Source organism: Ochotona princeps, chromosome 11 (genome assembly GCF_030435755.1).
Source record: "Ochotona princeps isolate mOchPri1 chromosome 11, mOchPri1.hap1, whole genome shotgun sequence".
Taxonomy (NCBI): domain Eukaryota; kingdom Metazoa; phylum Chordata; class Mammalia; order Lagomorpha; family Ochotonidae; genus Ochotona; species Ochotona princeps.
In genome coordinates, this window is record NC_080842.1 from 13,695,737 (window position 1) to 13,717,325 (window position 21,589).

Genomic DNA, 21,589 nt, shown 5'->3' on the forward strand with positions numbered 1-21,589 from the left:
TCTGCAGGTGCCTAACTTTCATCAGGTTATACATTGGTCACTTGTGGAAGGAACCCGATTGGGAAAGCAGTGACACAACCAATAGAAATTCTTTAAAGCATCCCCAAATATATATCCTTCATTTACTCTTTCATTCATTCACAGTTAACAGCCAGAGATACAGCCTCCCTCCACTCTGCCAGTATGCATATTCAAACCTTTATGATGGTGAAATCTCTCAACTCCAGGAACCTCTCTGGTTCTATCTGTTCACATCTTTGGGACCTATCTGCATACAGAATTCAGTACTGCATGATCACAACGGGAATTCACCCCCCAAAATGCTGTTAAGAGGAAAAGCTGGGCCCGGCTACGTGGTCTAGTGGCTAAAGTCCTCACCTTGAACGCCCCGAGGATCCCATATGGGCGCCGGTTCTAAGCCCGGCAACTCCACTTCCCATCCAGCTCCCTGCTTGTGGCCTGGGAAAGCAGTCGAGGATGGCCAAGAGCACTGGGACCCTGCACCTGTGTGGGAGACCTGGAAGAGGTTCCTGGTTCCGGGCTTCGGATCGGCATAGCACTGGCCGTTGCGCTCACTTAGGGAGTGAATCATCGGACGGAAGATCTTCCTCCTCTGTATATCTGACTTTGTAATAAATAAATAAATCTTAGAAAAAAAAAAAGAGGAAAAGCTAAGAAAGATGCAAATTCCACTCAAATGTAACAAACGGGATGACTCAAGACTGAGGTTTCCATTACATCTGCTCATTTCCTCGAGTCACACTTAGCAACATGTGTGCTGGCTTTGTGGAGGGCAGGCGCCTCCCGAAATGTTCTGTTAACAATTAAGCAGGCCTGTGGGCTGGGGCTAATGGTGATTGCTGTGCTACAGGGGGAGACCTGAACTGCACACTTCCCCTAGGCAGCATTTGCTGCCTGGCTATGTTGCGGGCATCTGTGGTGCAAACAAATCTTTCAGGAGAGGATAAGAATACGGAGTGAGTGTCTGAGGTATACTTGGGGAAGCTTACATTAGAGGGGACCAGGCACTCCTCCCTCACTTTGGAAGTGAAGGGAACATTTTCACAAGTAAATGCACACCATGGTTTGCACCCAATAGAAGCTGGTGTTCTTCCAAAAATGCAACCCACTAACCAAACTGACCATCAAGAGTGCCTATGCCAGCACCTCCCCGGCAGACCCAACAAGCAGATACAAGCAGGTACACACCAAGTCTGAGACGAGGATATTGTTATATAGGACCAGCCCAGGATGCATCTGACACTACAAATGAAGGTGCTTGAGAAAGTTCCTGGAAAAGTAGACTTCAAAGAGAAATTGATCATGGTACAGAAAAACTTCTGAAATCCCCTCCCCATGAGGCATTTGGAAAGCGCTTATTATGAAAATGGGGATTGGTGGGGGTGGGAACATCTGCATTGAATGTCAAAGAATTTTTTTTTTTTTGCATTGAAACCAACACCTTTTAATCAAGTCACTCTTGCCAACTTTTCTGACGTTTCACTGGCACTGCAATACACTGCAGCCAAGTCAATGAAATCCTGCACAGCCCACTGAACATACACCCCACGCTTGGCCTCACCATCACGAGTGGCTAGCCAGGAAAGTGGAGCAAGCACTCCATCCATATGACCATAAAAAGCAACACTTTTCACAGCGCATTCAATGAACTCAAAATGGCATCTCCCAACTTGTATCTGCTGAGCACTTCAGCACCTAACAACGTATCAGAGACCACGGGGGATGTGTCTAAAATGGGGTTTTCAGTCAATACTTGACAAGCAGGTGCTGCACAGGACAGGCCTGACAGCCGATGTAGGAATCGAGGTCTGAATCACAGACAAAACACAAACATGCAAAACCTTCAGCGTGCAGTGGCCAGGAACACAGCCAATGGCTGAGACTCTGGGCTGGGGTCTAAGGGAGGAAACTGTTTCCAGAGATGTGTGGCCACAAACAACAGCTGGCTTTTAGAAGAATTCCTGCTCTTTGACCCAGAGATTCCTCTGACCTATGCTATTACAGTCAGCAACACAAATGATTTTCATGCCAATTAAAGGCTCGTGAGGCTTCCTGGAACAGAAAGGCAGTTAATTGATTCAAACGTCTTGGCTTACATATGCCCAAGTCACTGAATCTCAAAGCACTTGCTAAGGAGTCTCTGCTCCTAACCCGGGGACTTTTGTGTTTAAGAAGGGGAGGCAGTGGGCTGTGCACACTATGGCCAAATGACAACAGAAGCCAAAGGAAGGGGACACTTTGCTTTGATCATCTAAGAACATGGAGAGAATGGACCAACATTCCAGATCAGAACATCTCCACTCTGGAGCCGCACAAAGATAAAAGTTCCAGGAAAAAAAACAGCTCCTGCACCCAATAAAATCAGACAAGGCTTTCCCACACACACCAACCACAACAAGTCACCAACCACACAGTCCTAGCTGGAACTCTGTCTTCTTGGACATTTTGCCAAGGCAGATACTCAAAGGGTACCCAACACGGAAGACTCCAGGTGCCACTATTCTGTTGATACTGCACAAGGGGTAAGCAGCTTAGAGTGGCACACAATGGGATTCCTGCCTTTTCAAATTTGCAAGTGATAGACCCTGGCGCCATAGCCTAGAGGCTAAAGTCCTCACCTTGCATGCACTGGAATCCCATATAGGCACTGGTTCATGTCCCCGCTGCTCCACTTCCCATCCAGCTCCCTGCTTGTGGTGTGGGAAAGCAGTGGAGGATGGCTTTCCCACTGCACCTTCCTGGGAGACCTGGAAGAAGCTCCTGGCTTCGGATTGGCTCAGCACTGGCCACAGCAGCCACTTGGGGAATGAACCAGCAGATGGAAGATCTCTCCTTTCTGACTCTCCTTCTCTCTGTAAATCTGATTTTCCAATGAAAATTTTAAAATCTTTAAAAAAAGAAAACTGCAAGTAATAGCTTCATAAACAATAGCAACAGATACCCGAAGGGTGAAAACCATGTGTTGATTGTTTACCAGATATACAAGTTCCTCCCAATAAATCTAGGTGGATTTCTACCTCTATATTTATAACCTTGCAAGCTCAGGACTTTCTTAAAAAACTTGGGGGAAGGGAAAAAATGCATAAAGACAAGGAGGGCCACCCAGCACCTCCTCAGACACTGGAATTGTCAATGAGAATCAGTATTTGCCCCTGGGAATTTCATAAGTGACCATGGTAAATGTCTTCTGAGCAGCTCAGATACAGCCTTCCAGCACACTAAACCAATCTGCCATCCCCTTTCATAATGGGATGCCAGGGGCTGCTTTAAGCTTATCTCTGGGATTCCCACTATCTATGCTGTGAAGTAAACAAACCACTCCTCCACCCCCCACCCCAGCACACACAGCACCCCCAACACCCAGCCAGCCTTTCAGAAGTGGCAGCTCTGATAAAAATCTTAAAAGCAGGGATGTGTTAAACCATGCCTTTTCTCAGAAAGAAAAAATGCTGTCATTCTCGAGTGTTCTGAAAACTAAGGAAACTGCATTTAAACAAATTGTGTGTCTCTAATTATTAGTGAGAAGATTTATATTCCTGCAGGCAGGAAAAAAAAAAGTTATGTCCTAAGAACACAAGTTCAAGGCTTCAAGTCAGCAAGAATTTGGAAATGCAAAATCATTCTGATAAGACCTCACTCCTTCACCAGCAAGAGAGAAGCTAGTATCCCGCTGTACAAACACAGAAATAATGAATGGTCACTTTGAAGCGAAGAGAGGGAACATTCCAACACGGGGCAAGATGACACATCTCCACAGCGAGTCCACTGGACTTCATGGGTGAGTAATGATTACCAACTCCCTTTGTTAGTCAAGAAACTGCCTATCACAGTCACGACCTGCTATGGGGTCAGTTTCCACCGAGAAGTTGGTGCTGGATGCAGGAGGTCAACTCTATTTGCAGGGCACTTGTCAGCAAATCCCAGCACCCAGCTGTCCCAGGACCAATCATCCAGGATCCCTTTCCCCAACTCTCGCCCTTGGATGCATGATGCATTTGGTTGCCTGGTGGAAATAGGTAGGTTTAAGTCTGCCAAGCAGGTTCTCTCCCTTTCTAGGGCATGAGAACACACTCTCCATGGAGAGCCACCCAGGCTCCTCTGGCTTTTTTTTTTTTTTTTTTTTTTTGCTTCCCCCATTTCTCCCAATCCCCCACCCAGGTCACTTAAGACTCCTAGAATCAAGGTTGGGATTTGTTCCTCTCTCCCCTCCCCCATGAGAATGGCTAAAGAAAAACTTCATTTCCGGGCTCTGGTTTTCAGCAGCAGCCCTCTTCCCAAACAAGAAAACTCAAGAGTGGGCTTTCAAGAGTCCTTTTGTTTATCGAGAGTCATTTCCTGCTGTGAGCTCCCACCCAGAGCCACCACACCCCCCAACCTCAGACAGGAGAACCAGGCCCAGGAAAATCTTTGAGCAGGGGCTGCACCAACTCTTCCTTCTTGGTGAAGATAACAATCAAAAACTATAACAAATGACACAGAGGCAGTCACTTAGAAAGCAGAAACACACACCCTGCCCCAACCCAAGGCCCACCCAGGCATGTGGCACCAACTTTGGGATGAGAGTGGAATGCAAGTTATGATTCTTTCAACGTGCAGCAGGCATAGTCCATTCCACCACCCTTGCCACTTTTTAGCTAATTTAGGAGGCTTTCATGATATGTCCCCTGCCCCCCCGAGGTAACAAGGAGATAACAAAACAATGGGAAGGGTGGAAGAAGGAATGTCTAAGCCTATAGAACTGTTATCACTAAAAATAAAAATTAAACAAACCAAGGAAAAAACATACAATGGATGAAGAGTACTGATCATTCCGGTTAAAAATGACTTCTAGAAGGAGAATGATCCTAAGACTATCAGACAGTGGAAGACACTAGGGTTAATTAGGTTCATTCAAGGTCAAATATTGACATGGATGCCAGGGAGGCTGCATTTTCTTGCTGCTGCAGCCTGCCCTCTTGGCAGGTGGTTTCCAAGTCCTGTACTCTAAACAAGGATGCCTTCCATTTATTTCATCCTGAAATGTCTGTCCTCTGCACTGAAAAACACAACAGCTCCTGAGGCTGCGGGGGCTGAGAAGTGGGTACAAACCACTGTGACAAGTGTCGGCCCAGGAGGGCACAGGCAGGACACTGGTCCTGCACAGTCACGCTTCCAGGTGCTTGTGGTCCCCCTCTAGCCAGCAGGAGTTTCCTGGGCCTCAGCTGGAAGAATGCAGCTGAAGTGGAGGCTAGACAAAATCAAAACACTAGAAAAGTTAAATCTCTCTGCAAATCAGTTCCACCTGGGCTAGTAACCTGACCCGGTCCCAAGTGCAAGACAGGAGTCAAGTCCATCTTGCCCCGTGCCAAGTCCAGCCTCTCCTTGCCAGGTTGCATCTCTCCCCTGGTTTAGGCTTTCATTCGCACTGGACAAGAGGGAAAGATTCCTGTATGTGTGGGACACACAGGAGACAGAGCACCAACACACACACACCCAATCTCTAGACAAAAGGGTCTGAGACAATGCTTGCGATCTGATGGCACAGAGTGGGGCTGAGGGTCCAGCATGGAGCATCTGTGAAACAGACATTTATTCCGAAAGCTGCAGACAAAGTTTATGATGATCATGCAGAGGATTTCAGCTGGCTTCTCTTGGGGTCATTGTAGGCAGTGGGAGATTTTGCAGTGTGAAACAAGAAAGAAGGTGCCCTGGGCAAGGAGTTACACTCCAGAGGTGCCAGAGAAGTCTGATATAAGAACTTAGGGAGAGCCCGGCGGCGTGGCCTAGTGGCTTAAGTTCTCCTCTTGAATGCGCCGGTTCTAATCCCGGCAGCTCCGCTTCCCATCCAGCTCCCTGCTTGTGGCCTGCGAAAGCAGTTGAGGACAGCCCAAAGCTTTGGGACCCTGCACCCGCGTGGGAGACCTGGAAGAAGTTCCTGGTTCCTGGCTTCAGACTGGCACAGAACCGGCTGCTGCGCTCACTTGAGGAGTGAATCATTGGACGGAAGATCTTCCTCTCTGTCTCTCCTCCTCTCTGTATATCTGACTTTGTAATAAAAATAAATAAATCTTTTTAAAAAAGAAAAGAACTTAGGGAGACAGGGGGAAGAGTACTAAACAAACAAACAAAAAGAGGGATGTAAACCCACGGGACTACTGTAAAGGTGACATCAGAACTGGCTGCCCAAAGAACTGCAAGGATCCTGGGGTTCTCCAGGTATGTAAATGGCTGGCACAAAGGCCCTGAGGCAGGAACAAGTTTGGCAGCCTGGAGCTAGCCACCAAGTGAGGCCCAGGCGGTTGACATGAATGAGGCCGTGATTCCTGGCAGATGAGGTCAGAGAGCCCAGCAGGGCCCAGATCACATGAGCCTCGTGTGCCACTGGAAAATTTTAAGCTCCTCTCCACCAGCTGTAAAACCTCAGACAAATTACTTAATCTCACGGCGCCTCAGTTTTCTTATCCCTAAACAGAGGATGGTAACACTTCACTCCCGGTTAAATGTTGAAAGCACCAAGAGACCAGAGCTCCAAAAATATTCAATGAATTCATATGCAAAAAAAAAAAAGCCACCAGCGATTTGCTAAGTTGGACTGTATTTGCAGCACACCTGATTTTCAATTCTCCCTGCCAATTTGTGCTTAATAGGTACTTTTTAAAGATTTTCATATATTTTTTTTTATTGCAAAATCAGATATACAGAGAGGAGGAGAGACAAAGAGGAAGATCTTCCGTCCGATGGTTCACTCCCCAAGCAGCCGCAATGACCGAAGCTGAGCCAATCTGAAGCCAGGAGCCAGGAGCTCTTCCAGGTCTCCCATGAGGGTGAAGGGTCCCAAGGCTTTGGGCTGTCCTCAACTACTTTCCCAGGCCACAAGCAGGGAGCTGGATGGGAAGTGGAGCGGCCGGGAATAAAACCGGCGCCCATATGGGATCCTGGCGCTTCAAGGCAAGAACTTTAACCACTATGCTATCGTGCTGGGCCCTGTCCTTTCCTTTTTAATCCTTAAGATAAAGACGGAGTTCAGATTGTCCATCCCACTGTTTCACTTTATGAATGTCTGCAGCAGCAAGACTGGAGAGAGCAAAAAACAAGGAGCTAACAGCTGAATCGAGACCTCCCCGCCTGGCAAGCAGGGGCCTTTATCAGAAAGCTGGATTAGAGGGGAAGGAAGTAGGGCTCAAACTTTGGGATACAGGATGCCATATACCACTAGGAAGGTGTGGAGTCACAACTACTGTGCCAAATGCCCTCAACTCCTTCCAACATACTAACACAAGTAAGCTTGAAAACGAAGGCTCTGCCAGGAAAATGCCTGGAGGTCCTGGAGAATGAAGCAGCCTTAGGAGCACAGATGGGAGAGAGGGAGAACACCAACAAGTGGTGGATGATCTGGCTGCATCCTGGTTGACAAGCCTGCAGCACTTGCAACCATCCTCTGGTTCCTACTATTCTCACCTAGCAATCCCCCCACCCCGCCTCCACTTGCTGTCTAGCAGGTGACAAGAGCAGCCAGGAGCAATGATTTTAGCGACTGGTCACCACCCAGCATTCAAAGGCAGGCATAGTGCATAATTCTCCCTACTTCCTCCTACCCTGTTCCATCCTGTCAGGCTGGGAAGGACACTGTATTTAAAAACAAATGCCCTGGGCCTGGTGCAGTAGCCTAGCAGCTAAAGTTCTCACCTTGCATGCACCATGATCCCATATGGGCACTGGTTCTAACCCTGGAAGCCCTATTTCCCATCCAGCTCCCTGTTTGTTGCCTGGGAAAGCAATCGAGGATGGCGCAAAGCCTTGGGACCCTGCCACCCGCGTGGGAGACCTGGAAGAAGCTTCGTGGTCCTGGCTTCAGATCAGCTCAGTTCCAGCCTTTAGGGCCACTTGGGAAATGAACCATTGGATGGAAGCTCTTCATCTCTGTGATATCTGATTTTCCAATAAATAAATATATGTATTTATACATATACATACATATATATATATATACACACACACACACTATATAATTTTTAAAAAAAACAGATGTCCCTAGAAACTCACAAGTCTCCAACCCAGTAAATCACAAATGCTGGATGAAGTAACTGCACTTTGGGCTCCCCTCCCCCTGCAAGCACAAAGGGAATTCTGCTACTTGTCAAACCAGGTAGCTCTTTGTCTCTAGAGGCCTCCCCTGGCCACCCTCTAGGTGGGTGTTGGAGGAATGTCCCTCCCCCTCCAAAAAAAAGTCCCAAAGATTCAAGAAGAACCTGTTAGGGTCCGGTTAACAAAACTTCTTTGCAATAGATTTCAGGAGAATCAGAAGAGCACCCCTTAAGGGAACAAACTCGGGAGGAATAAAGATTGTTACTGAAAAGTGAACCTCGGCCTCAGCTGGCTCTTAACCCTCTAGGGTAAAGCGCTGTAATTTGGAGATTCTCGGATTTGCTAAACCTTGGTGACGGCAGAGCTTGGCCGGTTGGATTTGTGTAACAATACACGACTACCCACCTGGAATCTCAATCAACCCCCTTGGGAGGGACCAGCATTTATTGCTGCCATTTCCGTAACTTCTTGAGCTCCATAATAAGCATCATAATGTTTGCATCAGGGTTCAACTCAGACAAAGACAAATACGAGTTGTTTTCAGTTTCTGCACTACCAGTGGCTCAGCTGACCCAGCTGGAGGGCGGGAAGGCCTGCAGATCTTTCTGAAAGCATCAATTGGGTACACTGAACATCTGATCCACAAAACTGATGACTTGGGGTGGCTGGCCAAAAGCTAGCCCCCACTCCTCCTCCTCCTTTTTCGCCAAATCAAGTCAAAAAGGAGTCAAGCAACCTTGAAGAAATTGGGTCTGGGAGCAACCAACTCGCAGGTCTCTCTGGGTTTAATGCAAGTTTGCTCTTCCCTTCTTGGGGAAAGAAAAGTTGCACAAGAACCGGGAATTGACAATAATTTTCCAAGGAGAACTAAGTTCCTAAAACTTCAGACAGAAATCAAAAGACACAGGGCTGGGTAAATACAATGTATAAATAACATTACTGCAATGTGTTCCCAGAAGTGAATTCAGAAGTCAGCTTATTTGGTGGCAAAATGCATGTTTTCCACAAATTCTTGAAGGACCTATGTATACACGGGTTTCAAATTGTTGGTTTTTTGTTTTGCCACCCAAATTTATCATTTACTTGTGTTTTTTTTTTCCATGAACTTTAGAAAATACTCTTGTAGGGTGGGTAGGTATACCAATCGCTATCTGCAACTAGGAGGATCATATAATACATCTTTACAAACCTAAATGTAAAGGTATTTTCTTTAAGAAAAAAAAAAAAAACTTTTGATTTTTCTGATTCTTCCCCAACCCCTCAGCCTGCTTTCATTGATTGATGGATTTACCTGAAGGGCAGAGCATCAGAGAGCAAGAGTGAAAAGCATCTGCTGGTTCATTCCCCAAATGGGTGCACCCGAGTCAGTTGGAAGCCAGGCATCTGAGAATCCAGCCGCAGGGCTGGCAGGAGCCCACTGCACTTGAGCCACCAGCCTTGGCTTTCCCAGGCGCATTAGCAGGCAACTGGACGAGAAGCCAGAGCAGCTGGGACACTGCACTACACTGCCCCAGTCTTTTTTTCTATTTTTAAACGCAACCTCCAATTTCAAGTAAACTTACTCTTCTTTGACCAGGTTTCTCACCCATTTTCAGGGCACTCACAGTACCCATGGTTTTGATTACTAGTTCCGAGCGCACAGCCTGAAATTGTCCTGAAATTTGTTTTTTTTAAAGTCAGATCTCTCCTCCTCCACAGTCTGGTTGCCTCCTGGTTGCCTTCTCCCTCTGAACAATGTCTCTAGCACCTAGCATCTAGCATCTTAGCAGGGCATCCAGAACAGAAGCATGAAGACTGTCTCCTAGCCTTGTGTCCCACACAATTAAGTCAAGGCGACCTTGAACCAGGGCCTCTTGTGTCCATGTCTCAGCTTCAGCTGCCATTGACACCTGCATTCCTACAGCAGCACCCTCTCTCCCTGTTAACTCTCCCAATGCTCCTGCTCTCCCTCTCCCATCGCAGTGTCCCCCGAGGCCATCTTCTGCTGCCTTCCCTCGCCACCCAGCTCTCCCTCAGACAGGACAGACCCCTTCCTTCAAGCTTCCTTGGACACAGCTTCTCCACTAGCTGCTCCTCACTGAAGGGCTGGCTCACTGCCAACTCAAAAACAGCTACCTCGACTCTAACGCCATGTTTTATTACACCTGTTTGTTTGCATAGGGCCACCAAACTCAACACTCAGCAGCCAAGAGTTTTAGAGTCTGACCTGCTTCTCTGACACCTTAGCATCCCTAGAACCTACATGTGAAGGCCCTGGTCACTTAACCTGGCAGCGTCCAAGTGGCTTCCCCATAAAATGAGGATCATCAGCAGTCACCTCTACAACAGCCTGTCTAGAGGATGGAGCAACATGACAGAGAGCACAGTAAATACTCAACAAAAGCCAGTGATTGTCATCAGTTGAGTGACTGGATAAAATCTTGTAGGAAAAAGATTTCAGGATGTTCTTTGTCCTAGGATCACAACAGGGACAAATTATAAAACTATTCTGATAAGTTCAACCCCTGAGGGCGAGGTAGATAAGACATTTGGAGCCCACAGTGGAGCAACTCTTGCTCCGGATTCCAGCTTCCCAGCACCCCTTAAGTGGGTGCTAGCCATGTTGTGAGCTCCTGGCTTTCAGCTTACCCCAACCTTGCAGGCAACGGTGGCGGGGGGCACACTAACGTGGTGGCTGGGGATTCAGGGGGGAGACTCAGAGGAAGCTCCCGACTTCAGATTAGCTCAGCTCCAGCTGTTATGGCCACTGGGAAGTGAACCAGCAGACGCAAGATCTTTCGCTGTCTCTTCTCTCTGTATATTTGACTTTCCAATAAAATAAACAATTCTTTAAAAAAATTTTTTAAATGAAAAATTTTTTTAAATGCTTCTAATGTACCGCATAGTGAGTTTTAAGTTCCAGGTAATGTTAAGCACCTATCCTACTCCAAACAGAAATGTCCTGAAAAGAACTGAGGAGTGTGGGTGGGGAATGCAGACAGGAGGGAGGGCGATCTGGGAAGCATCACTGAACCCCTAAATCTGTGTGGTGATAAAGGTCAACTCTGTCCACTTCAATAATTTTAAATTAATGGGGGGGGGGACTTGTCCCTCAAAAGGTTCATGCAAAGTGGAATTAAAAGGTATACAGAACAGAAAAGTTTCAAGTTACATATAGTAGGGGGTCTTCAAGGCCAACAGGTGTCACAAAATCACAAAACAACTTGCCCCGTGGGTTTTCGTTTTGTTTTGCATCAAAGCAAGCTTTCTCTCCAACTTTCAATGTGCACGCCGTACCCTGAAGCAGTTTCAAATAGCCTCCTGGTACATTTCACACATGTGGACATGAGCAGCTACACCCAAGCCATCTCCATCTATCAAACAAGCCCCTGCCCGCCAGGGGCTGACATGCCATCCTCTTATCAGCCCAACATCCATTTAAATACCTGCTCCCAGGTGGCCCCAAGCCCAAGGAACTATGCAACCACTTCTACTCCAGCTATTAAAGTTCATTCTCCTCATTCCTTCTCCAGGTTTTTTTTTTCCCCTTTGACCAAAAGCAAGCACTATTCAAGAGGAACATTCACATTCCCTTTCCCCTACCCCCAGGCAGACATGAAGGTGCCAAATGATACTGAACACAAACATTCCAAAGTGGCTGTCACACAGAGCAGGCTTGTTTGGGAACATGGGGAGCTCTGGGCTCAGCCATCTAAGCATGGCTTCCAGAAGGCCCTGTCCAAAAAGGTCAAGTGGAGTTCTCAGAGGCTGGGACCCCAAAAGACCAGGCACACTCACCTGTGCTCCCAGGGGCTGGGATGTCCCATCTCTCCTACCCCTGGATGGTGGGGGTAGGAGTGGTCCACCCATGACTCCTCGAATCCCCAAAGGGCACATGACCCTCAGTATCAGACCAGTGGCTACTGCTTTTTTTTTTTTTTTTAAAGATTTATTTATTTTATTACAAAGTCAGATATACAGAGAGGAGGAGAGACAGAGAGGAAATTCCTCCGTCCAATGATTCACTCCCCAAGTGAGCCGCAACGGGCCGGTGCGGGCCGATCCGATGCCGGGAACCTGGAACCTCCTCCGGGTCTCCCACGCGGGTGCAGTGTCCCAATACATTGGGCCGTCCTCAACTGCTTTCCCAGGCCACAAGCAGGGAGCTGGATGGGAAGTGGAGCCGCCGGGATTAGAACCGGCGCCCATATGGGATCCCGGGGCTTTCAAGGCAAGGACTTTAGCCGCTAGGCCACGCAGCCGGGCCCGTGGCTACTGCTTTTTAAAAAATTCATTTTGTGAAGTGGCTGAGACTCGAACCCACACCCAGTGGGAAGCTGGTGTCTCCACTGTGTAGCCCCCAGTCAGCGACTGCTTCTTCACAACTTCCCTACCCAAGTTCAGCACATGGATGCTGCCAACAAGCACATTCCACAAAGTCCACCAACTCTGTTTTAAAAAGCGCATGTGCAGAGAAGTACTTAACTGCTGTCTTTGGGGAGGTGCTGTGTAGTGGGAACATTATAAAATGGCCTACAAGAAATGGTCAACAAGAAACGAAAATAAAGGTAACTACCCAGGAAGTAACTACCCAGGAATTACACGGAGAGATCAGAAAGTAACTTCTTCCTGGGATTCTGAGCAAAATTTTCTAAGGGGAGGTAAATTTTCTAAAATGGGATCCCCGTCCAGAAAGCAGCAAAAGCTAAACCCAGCGAAGAGAGAGGAAGAAAAGTGGTTTATGCCGATGACTTCCCGTATGTAGAGGCTGACTTTGGGCAATCACAAATGTCAAACTTGGATTCCGTGGGGGAAAGAACAGAGCAGCGCTAAAGGATCTGGGACAGAACAGGACCCAGGAGCCTGGTGGAAGGATGGAAGGACGGAGGGACGGAGGGACGGTGGGATAAAAGGAGCAGAGTAGGGAGAACTGAAGATCACTTAAGTGGCTGAGCCAGATGTCAATGCCAAGACGAGAGATTCAGAGGACAGAACGGGCCACACAGAGAGTCAGGAGTGTGAGCAGACCCACAGGGGACCCCAATCAACAAGGCCTTGTGATAGCTTCAGAGACAAGAGGGAACTAAATGACATCTCCAAGGTAAAGTCCACAGGGTCAATTTAGAAATTCTGAAAAAAACAAAAGCCCCGGAAAGTGACAATTCTATATATTCTGCACCCATCAAATTTCTTTTTCACTGATATTTGGTTTTATCCACTTACACATTTTCATTTTAGAGAATTGGCATTTTTATTTTAGAGAGCTTGAAAATGCTGTTCTTTTCACTAAATGTTGTAACATGAGAATTATTCCCTCCATAAAAACACAACCTTCCAGCGATGGGAAGCATCAGAAGCTGAAAGAGGCAAGGACGGGGTCCTGGCAGCCTCGAGAGGGAGCATGGTCTGCCGGAGAGCTGACCGCAGGTTTCTGACACCCGGAACTGTGGAGAATAAATCTCTGTAGCTCTTGCGCTCGCAGGTGCTCTCTCTCTCTCTCACACAGACATGCACTTCCCCCCTTGTAAGAACACAGCCTTTAGCAAGTGCTAATACTCTTTCTGAAATCACACAATGATTGACACAGCCATGTCCTCCAGTTCGCCATAGTTGTGGTAATGTCTTCCTCTCCTCTGCAACTCCGTAACAATCAGATGTAGGAACAAATACTCATCATGCTCTACTGTCCTTGGAGGAAATTCTTAAGTCTACCAAGTGCTCCAGCAGAGGGTATGACCTTGTGGCGACAGTGCCTGAGCCCTTCAGCCAAAGCTATACTGCATCACCATGGTCGCCTATCACTGGCTTGCAACTGTTTGATGCTTGAAGAATCTCCCAAGGATCTCTGTCATACAAAAGAGCAAATACTTCTGGGAGACTCCTCATGCACCTCAGAGTTTGCCAGGGGCATCTGAAAACTAGTGCCGGGAAAATTTTTCCCAAGCGGACACACTGGCTGAGGCTTGGCAGCCACTTCCTAGGAGACTACTACGTTTTCTTCCACATCACCAACACCAAATTCCATCCCAGGAGTCAATTACCAGCTTACTGCATTAGAGGAAATTGGGAATAACAGCCTCCAAAGTTGGTTAGATAAAAAATTATTCCGTACCTTCCAAAGCCAAGTAGATTAATGGTAACACATACAAAGATCTGAGAGTGCCACATCAATCTGACACTTTTCTCTCTGCCACTGTAAACAGTTTCCCTTTATGCCGCCAGTACTTTGGCAAAACTTATGCAGCAAAAAAGAATGCAAAGCAAAAATTTGTATTACCGTTGTAGAATCCACTTTATATCATTTCTGCCTAACATCTTTTCATTGACTATCCCAACAGTGCCAAGGTTTTTGTTTAAGTTTAAGGACCAGCCAATTCAAACTAGGCAATTTTGGAAATAATTATTTAGCAACAGCGCCTTCATATCATAGAATGTCTTTCAGAAATGATTTCTAATCAGCCTGACATACACAGAAAAAAAAAAAAATCCTATTTCTCTGATACCCAAAGAAGAAAATTCTGCTTTGAAAATTCAGGTACTCATTATTTCTTCTAACAAGACCGAGTCTTGATATATTTGAACTCATGACCTTTGTGACTGATCCTAGATTAGGTACGGGGCTGTTAACCATATAGTTAACAACTTAAATAAAATCTTTAGAACTACAAACTCTTTAAAAGATGACCTGATAAATGTGCTCCCTTCGATCCCAGGGACACCGTGCTGGCCGGGTCTCCTGCAGGGATAGCCTCTTTGGGAACACACATGAACGGCATCATTAGAAACCAGAAGGCCAGAAGTCCTGCTCCATCTTACACAGCTGGCTAGCCAGACAGGATTATTCCCCCTCGACTTATCAATGATATCCAAAACATAATCTGCTCAAGTTCTCATAAACTTCCAGTCCTAAAAAGCCACAGAAATCTCTCCTAAATGTGGACTGTTCATTCTTTCCAGCTGGGGAGTCTCTTTCAGGGTGAGGATCAGGAACTGTTACTAAGGGTTAAAATGCCCTGGGCGATAAAGCAAACGCATGTCAGAAATAGCAAATGACACCATTTGCATTCTTCCTCAAAGGTGGCAAGAACATCCATGCACCCAGACAATTAATAATATCCAATGAGACATCCAATGACATCAACTCACCCATGAAAGTCACCAAAAACAAAACAGTTTTTCTCTATGTCATGTGTATGCATACATATCCATCTTACCTATGTGTGTTCTGTTTCCTGGAGTCCACTGCCAAGATTTTGGGGGAACAAACGGCTGATCCTCTGGGTGGGCTGCAGGGGACTGACCACACTGGTGAGCCACACTTTTTCGTTTTTTGGTTTTTTTTTTGCAAATGCTGATTGAAGAGCACTCACCAAATGCCTTATTTATTTGTCTTGTGGCTTTCGGGGATGGGCGGGGGAGGGAGGAAGAGGTTAGGAGTTTTCAAAACCAAAGCATAAACCAAAAACAGGGAAACATGGCGAAACTGCCAGGATTGGGTCTGATTTCTGAGAAATGCTAAACCCTTTCTTCTCTCCCCGGTGCATCCTGTGTTGTGTACTCTCCCTCTGGCACAACTCAGGTCCTGAAATTATCCTCCCTCCTCTCATTTTCAGAAAAAAGACAAGTGTTTTGCTCGAAAGATCGGCTCTCAGAGGTGCCACCCACCAAGGCCACCTGAGAAATACCACCACAGGAGCAAACGAGACCAGAGGCAGTGCCTGCGACTTCAGGGCCTCTGCTGTCAGGGACACACAACCTCCCAGGGGCCCAGCACAGGCAGCACCGCAAATCCTGGCAGTTGGCAAGAGCAACATCCTGCCTACCTGATTCTAAGTTGAGCACAAATGGTTGTGGTTTTAGAGGCTCACAAGGCTATGTGCTATCACCCTCTCCAGTCCGGCCAAAAAAAAAAAAAAAAAAAAAAAAAAACACTTTCAGCTTGTCTGATTAACTTTCTCCTAATTACCTGGCTTCTCAGGGGTGGGTAAACAAAGATGGTTACAAGGTATACATTCTAACACTTGGAAGCAAACAGAAAGGTACCCAGATGGGGGTTAGGGATGTAGCCAGTCGGGAACACAGGGAAATGTGTCATGTTGAAGTTTTACATGACAGCAGAAATTGTCAGATGGCTAAGCAAACAGAAAAAAAAGTTCAAAACAGAGAAGTGGAATTCCAGCCCCAGCCTCTCTCAAAAAGAGATGTCACCCGTATTCCTGCCGTTGTTACACAACACCAAGCCAGAAAACCGCTTTCCCAAGTAATACTTGGCCATAAAATAGGCAATTCCCTTCAGGAGGCAATTCTCGGCTTACTAACCCACCTGGGTTGCAATACCCTCTCCAAGGTGTTCCCAATAAACCCGATCTCCTTGCCTTGTTTTGCAGAGTCTTCGGTCTGTCTCTACCTTCTCTATTTCAACAGGTCTCATTTTCCAAAACTTCAATGTGCCAGTGAATTCCTCCTCAAGACTCAGAATTGCAGTATGCCCACGACACGGGGTTCTCAACAATAACTTCCAACACGCTCAGCGCGGTGGAATCGCTTGGGCGTGTTAGGGTTCCCCCGGAATACTGTCGCTCCAGCTCACACTATCCAGTTGCTTGCAGAAGGCTTAGGAACGTCACGAAGAAAACTTTGAAAGTCGGGAGAAAACCCTGTTTCTAGGATGGCAGATGGTATACCTGCGCGAAGACTAGCTGGATGGCAACACCCAGTTACCCTAACTCCAAAACTCAGAAACGCGCGTCTCGCCCACCCCTGCCCCACGCTGGCTCAGCTGCGTGTTCGCCCGAGGCAGGCCCCACAGCTGCAAGTTGTTGACCGTGGTGGTGGTAGGCTGATTTTTTTTTTTCTCCAGGATTCAGGACGCACCACCTAAAAATGTTCACTTCCCTAAATAAAAGTATTATTTAAACATCCTGGCCGAGCGAGCACTCGCGGAGCTCACACGTGGAGCCCCCACATCCACATCCCCCCGAAGTCTGCAACGACCCAGGGTCGGCGGGGGCTCTGACTCAGCAGAAAAGAATGTGGCTGATGAGTTATCTATTAATCCACAACGCCTCAGCTGAAGACCGATTTCCCCCAGCAACTTTTTCACGACGGAGGGAGGAGGGCGCAGCAGCCTGAGTCGTCCTGTAGCCAAAACTTTTCCCCAAAACTTATCCATAGCACCCCACTACCTCCACACCACACATACACACACACAGCTCTCTCCAAGACGCAGAACGCTAAGCCCTGACCCCTCGGTCCCAATCATTTGGGGTCACCCAGGAGTCAGCTCTCGATTCCGCTTTTAAAATCCTGGGCAGACAAAGCTGAGCAGTATACATAGAGGAGGAAAAAGTTCAAAAAGTCCTCCAAGTTGCGCAACGTGAGGCACACAGACCAACGCGTTAACACTTATATTTCCTCCCACCCAAAGCCACCTCACCTCTCCGCACCCACTCGGGGTTTCCGGGCTGGGGCCACTGCCGAAGCCGCCCCGCGGCCCCGGGTCCCCAGGTCGCGCCCGTCCCAGCGCCACTGCTCACCTCTTCCTCCTGGAGGTTGGCCTCGCTCGGGGTGTTCTCCTTCTCGGCTTTGCCGCCGTTGTTCATCTTCCCGGTCCTCGCTGGCCGGCCAGGGAGCGGCTGGGGGCGCGGGCGCGCTCGCCCTGGCTGTTGCCTTCCCCGGGGCGCCGGGGGTCCCCCTCGGCCGGGCGCCGCACGGGCTGGCTGTGGGGAGACTCTGCGGCTGGGCTCCCCGCGGCGCGCAGACGGCGACGGGCCACTCAGGAAGTGCGGGCTCCGGACGCGGGCGCGGGGCAAGCGAGACAATCGCGCCCGGGAGGGAGACCTGGGAGCGGGAGGGCGGGCGCGAGGGAAGGAAGGGAGGGAGGAAGGAAGGAAGAGAGGATGGGGCGAGGACGCGCGTCCCAGGAGGGAGCCTGGAGAGCTTGGACTGGGGGGCGGCCGCAGCCCGAGCTTAGCACGGCTGAGAGGAGGGGATGGGGCGGCCGGAGAGGAGGAGGAGGAGGAAGAGGAGGAGGTGCAGGGCGCCGCAGCTGGGACGCTGGGACCCGGAGAGCCGCTGAGTGCGCGCTCCTGGCCGGCTCTGGGAAGTCCGAGCCCGCAGCAGCTCCCTTTCTCTCGCTTTCCTCCCTCCCTTCTCCCCTCCCTCGCCTCCGCCCTCCCTGGACGTGGGCTACAGACTTTACGCCGGCTGGGATGGGACGGGACGGGAGCCGGCGAAGCCCCTGGCGAAAGGAGGGGCCGGATGGCGGGCCGGGGAGGGGGGATGCAGCGCGGGGCGGAAGCGGTAGACCCCGGCCCGGACTCTACGGCCGGCGTTGGGACGGGAGGTGGGAGGGTCAGGTTCCTGGGCGCACGCGGCGCACCTCCAGTCCTTGCCCCTGCTGCGCGCCCCGACTGGGAGAGGGGCTTCGGGGAGCCGGGCTGTGGGAAGTGTTAACTTTTTGCTTGCTTGCTTTTCACGCAAGATTTGTGCACTCCGGTCCTCTTGGTCAGTCCCTGGTTCGTCCCCTTGAAGGAGACGGAAGGGGAGAACGCGAGGGGGCCGGCAGCAGCGGACCTCCAGCTTTGGCGCCTCCGCCGCCGGGCAGCCCTCACCGGCCCGCTCTGGAATGAATTGTTTACCTGGCCCCGCTCTTGGGGAGCTCCTTCCTGCAAAACAAGCCAGTGCCTTGTTTATCTTTTTAATCCCACGGCTATTTAAATGAGCTTCCTGGTATACAGTAGGCACTCTACAAATATTTGTGGGCCCAGCCGGTGTTCCTGGCTGCCGGCCTCGCTGAAGGTCGATACCGTTGAACTTTAAATGGTCAGGGGCGTTTTGCAGGGAGGCCCTCCCTAGCTGTTCTGCTGCAACCTCGAGAGAATCGCCGGCCTTGCTTCTCTCTTCTGTGAAGTGGGTGCAGTTACGTTTATTTGCCGGAGTTCGGGGTGTGGATAAGCTGTAGATGATGGAACGGTGGACACGTGATTCCTATTCCCAGCACTTCTGACCATCTGAGGTCGAAACTCATGGCTGCTAACGTTATGATGAAGGAAATTACCATCTTTCTAGGCCTAGAGCTTTTGCTATTACTGCGGCTTTTGCTCTTCTAAACTTGACTGCTACATATTTTGTAACCTTAAAATTCCAGAGCCGGGGGCCCTGGCGTAGCTAGCTAAGCCTCAGCTTGCAGCACCAGCTGGGTGCTGGTTGGAGGCCAGGCTGCTCCACTTTGCATCCAGCTCCCTGCTTATGGCCTGGGGGAAGCAGAGAGGGATGACCTAAGTCCTGGGGCCCCTGCACCCACGTTGCAAACCTGGAAGAAGCTTCTGGTTTCTGGCTTCCTATCAGCCCAGCACTGACCCTGGTGGCTATTTGGAGACTGCACTCTCTCGCCTTCTCTCTAACTTTGCCTTTCAAATTAAAACAAATCTTAAACAAACAAACAAACTCAAAATACCATGCATGGTTCCCCCTGGGGCTCCCAGGAATTCTTTGCCAAGGCACTTATCACCAGTTCTATTTATTGACCCCCTTTAGCTCCTCTCCCCTCCCCTCAAGTGCTGTGGGGGTGGGGGTAGCAGGATAAGATAAGACCAGGCTTTTAGGGAGTTCAAAATGGTGCTATGGAGACCAGACACCCTGAACAGCTCTGTAGAAACCTGGTTCACATTGCAGAGAGGAAAAGGGTTGGGGGGAAATCTTCACTTCGCTGAAGGGCATCAGAGAGGGAACTACAGTGGGGACCCCTGGATTTACAAGAGATCACCACAACATTCATGGAGGAGAACGCTTACTGTGAAAAAAAAAAACTATGCAGAGATTTCCCTCACCAAGTTACACTTCAATGAACTTTCAGTTCCATCATCCATCCCATGAACTTTTTGAAGTACCGTTGTGCGCATACTGCATGCTTCTTGGGGGAATCTGCAGATTGGGGGAGAAACGTTTCTTTGGGGAAAAAAGTTTTTAATGGTTATATTTGCATATAAAACATCCCCAAAAAAAGTTTTTGAAGTGCTGTCACCTAACCTTGGTTTCTCTAGCAAGGGAAGTTGTGTCCCAGAGAGAGGATGAGCCAGGAGTTTGTTGCAACTGCAGCTGAAGATGTTCAGCACTAGAAGGTTTGTGTCCTGCTCTGCTGATGGCTTGGGGCTGTCCCCCTCTCTGTTATATGAGGAAGTGGGAGGGGACGGTGGTTGGGTGGTGCTGGTGGACAGGTATGGGCCGGGAGGACAGCTCTTGCCCTCCTTATCCACACTGCCTATTCCTGCATACACACTCCAGAAAGGCATTGTCTCACTGAGCCCCGAGACAGATGACCAGTAGTCTAGTCCTTCATGTTTGCGGGCAGACCTCACTTCCAGGTTGGAGGGTTATGCCCTGTGACTTCAGGATGCTGGAGAAGCTCCTGCCTCCTTGCAGCCGCACGTGGCTTTCTTCTCAATGCAGGAACTGTTAACTTCTGTCTTCCAGCCTAACCAGGACATTGTCCTGCGTTGAAGGCAAGAACTTCTAGAATAAGAAACAAAACTTAAGTTCTAGGAGGGGATCTTCCTCTGGCTTGCTTGTTTTTGCTTTCCCAAGTTCTAGAAAACACCAGCACCTAGTAGAGGCGCTATTGCTTTTGAAGGGATTAAGTGGGAACAGTTATTGGGTCTCCGGTTTGAATTACGTTGGGGCCTTATGATCCCATCAGAAGGACTGAATTAGTGGAGGCATTTCAGAACAGAGAGCCAACTCAAGGGACCCAAGTTAGGTTGTGCCAGGGGTCTTTCTTTATCGAACAGGTCTGTGCAGAATGGAGGAATAACTGATGAGACAGGAAGAGAAAAAGAATCACCTCATCACCCCCATTGAATGGACATTTCTGGCCATGAACTCAGCAAACAAGGGCACCTGCAGTGCACACAGCCAGTGGTGACCAGGCATTCCACTGCGTTCTCAGAAAAGCATTGTGGATGGGAAAACATGCCAGGAAAAGAAGGATTTCTGCTTTCTATCCTTTCCGCAAAGAATGGTTTGGACTTATTTGGAAGAACAATCGGGTAATATATTAGCAACAAAAACCCAGGAAAATCTATAAACAGACTTTCACTATTTATAAAACGCCGTGTGACTGGGGGATGAGGGGAGCCAGTCTGAGGGAAAGGAAGGGGCTGGACATTTGGGCAGGATATAAATGATGTTTATGATTTGTTTACTACTTCAAAGAAAGTGAGGTTTCAAGAGTGAGAACTCCTTGGAAGCGATGATTTCCAGGCATGCCCGGAGTTAGAAAACCGCAAAGGGATTTGATATTTGGGAAAAATAGGGCCAGTGAATAAGAGTGCTATCTGGTCTCACCCCGGGCCCACCAGCTTCTGCACGGCTGGCCGACTGAGGTTCTAGGCCAGATCAGGACGGAACTACCACAGGCACCTGTAGCTTTTATTACTCATCATGGTCTTCTGGCAGTTTCTTCGGAGGCTCACTTTAAGAAATCCAAACCCGTAATTATGTCTTAAATGTTTGTCTCTGGAAATTG

General features: G+C 48.7%; 1 protein-coding gene and 1 long non-coding RNA gene across 4 annotated transcripts in view; both read right to left on the minus strand.

Annotated features, from left to right (window-relative positions):
- RBPMS (RNA binding protein, mRNA processing factor) overlaps positions 1-18,156 on the minus strand; it is a 168,259-nt gene extending 150,103 nt beyond the window's left edge. For 2 of the 3 annotated variants that reach the window (XM_004592693.3, XM_004592692.2), the window contains exon 1: positions 17,601-18,150. In XM_004592693.3, the coding sequence (XP_004592750.1) occupies positions 17,601-17,666 (66 nt within the window). In that variant the 5' untranslated portion in view covers positions 17,667-18,150. Of the gene's footprint in view, positions 1-17,600 lie in introns of all 3 variants that reach the window. The other variant, XM_058669848.1, reaches the window with a different exon arrangement.
- A 1,612-nt stretch (positions 18,157-19,768) lies between these two features.
- The window catches only part of LOC131481367 (uncharacterized), a 322,287-nt gene continuing 320,466 nt past the window's right edge, over positions 19,769-21,589 (minus strand). Inside the window, exon 5 of the long non-coding RNA XR_009246254.1 lies at positions 19,769-19,854. This is a non-coding gene — a long non-coding RNA (uncharacterized LOC131481367). The remainder of the gene's footprint in view (positions 19,855-21,589) is intronic.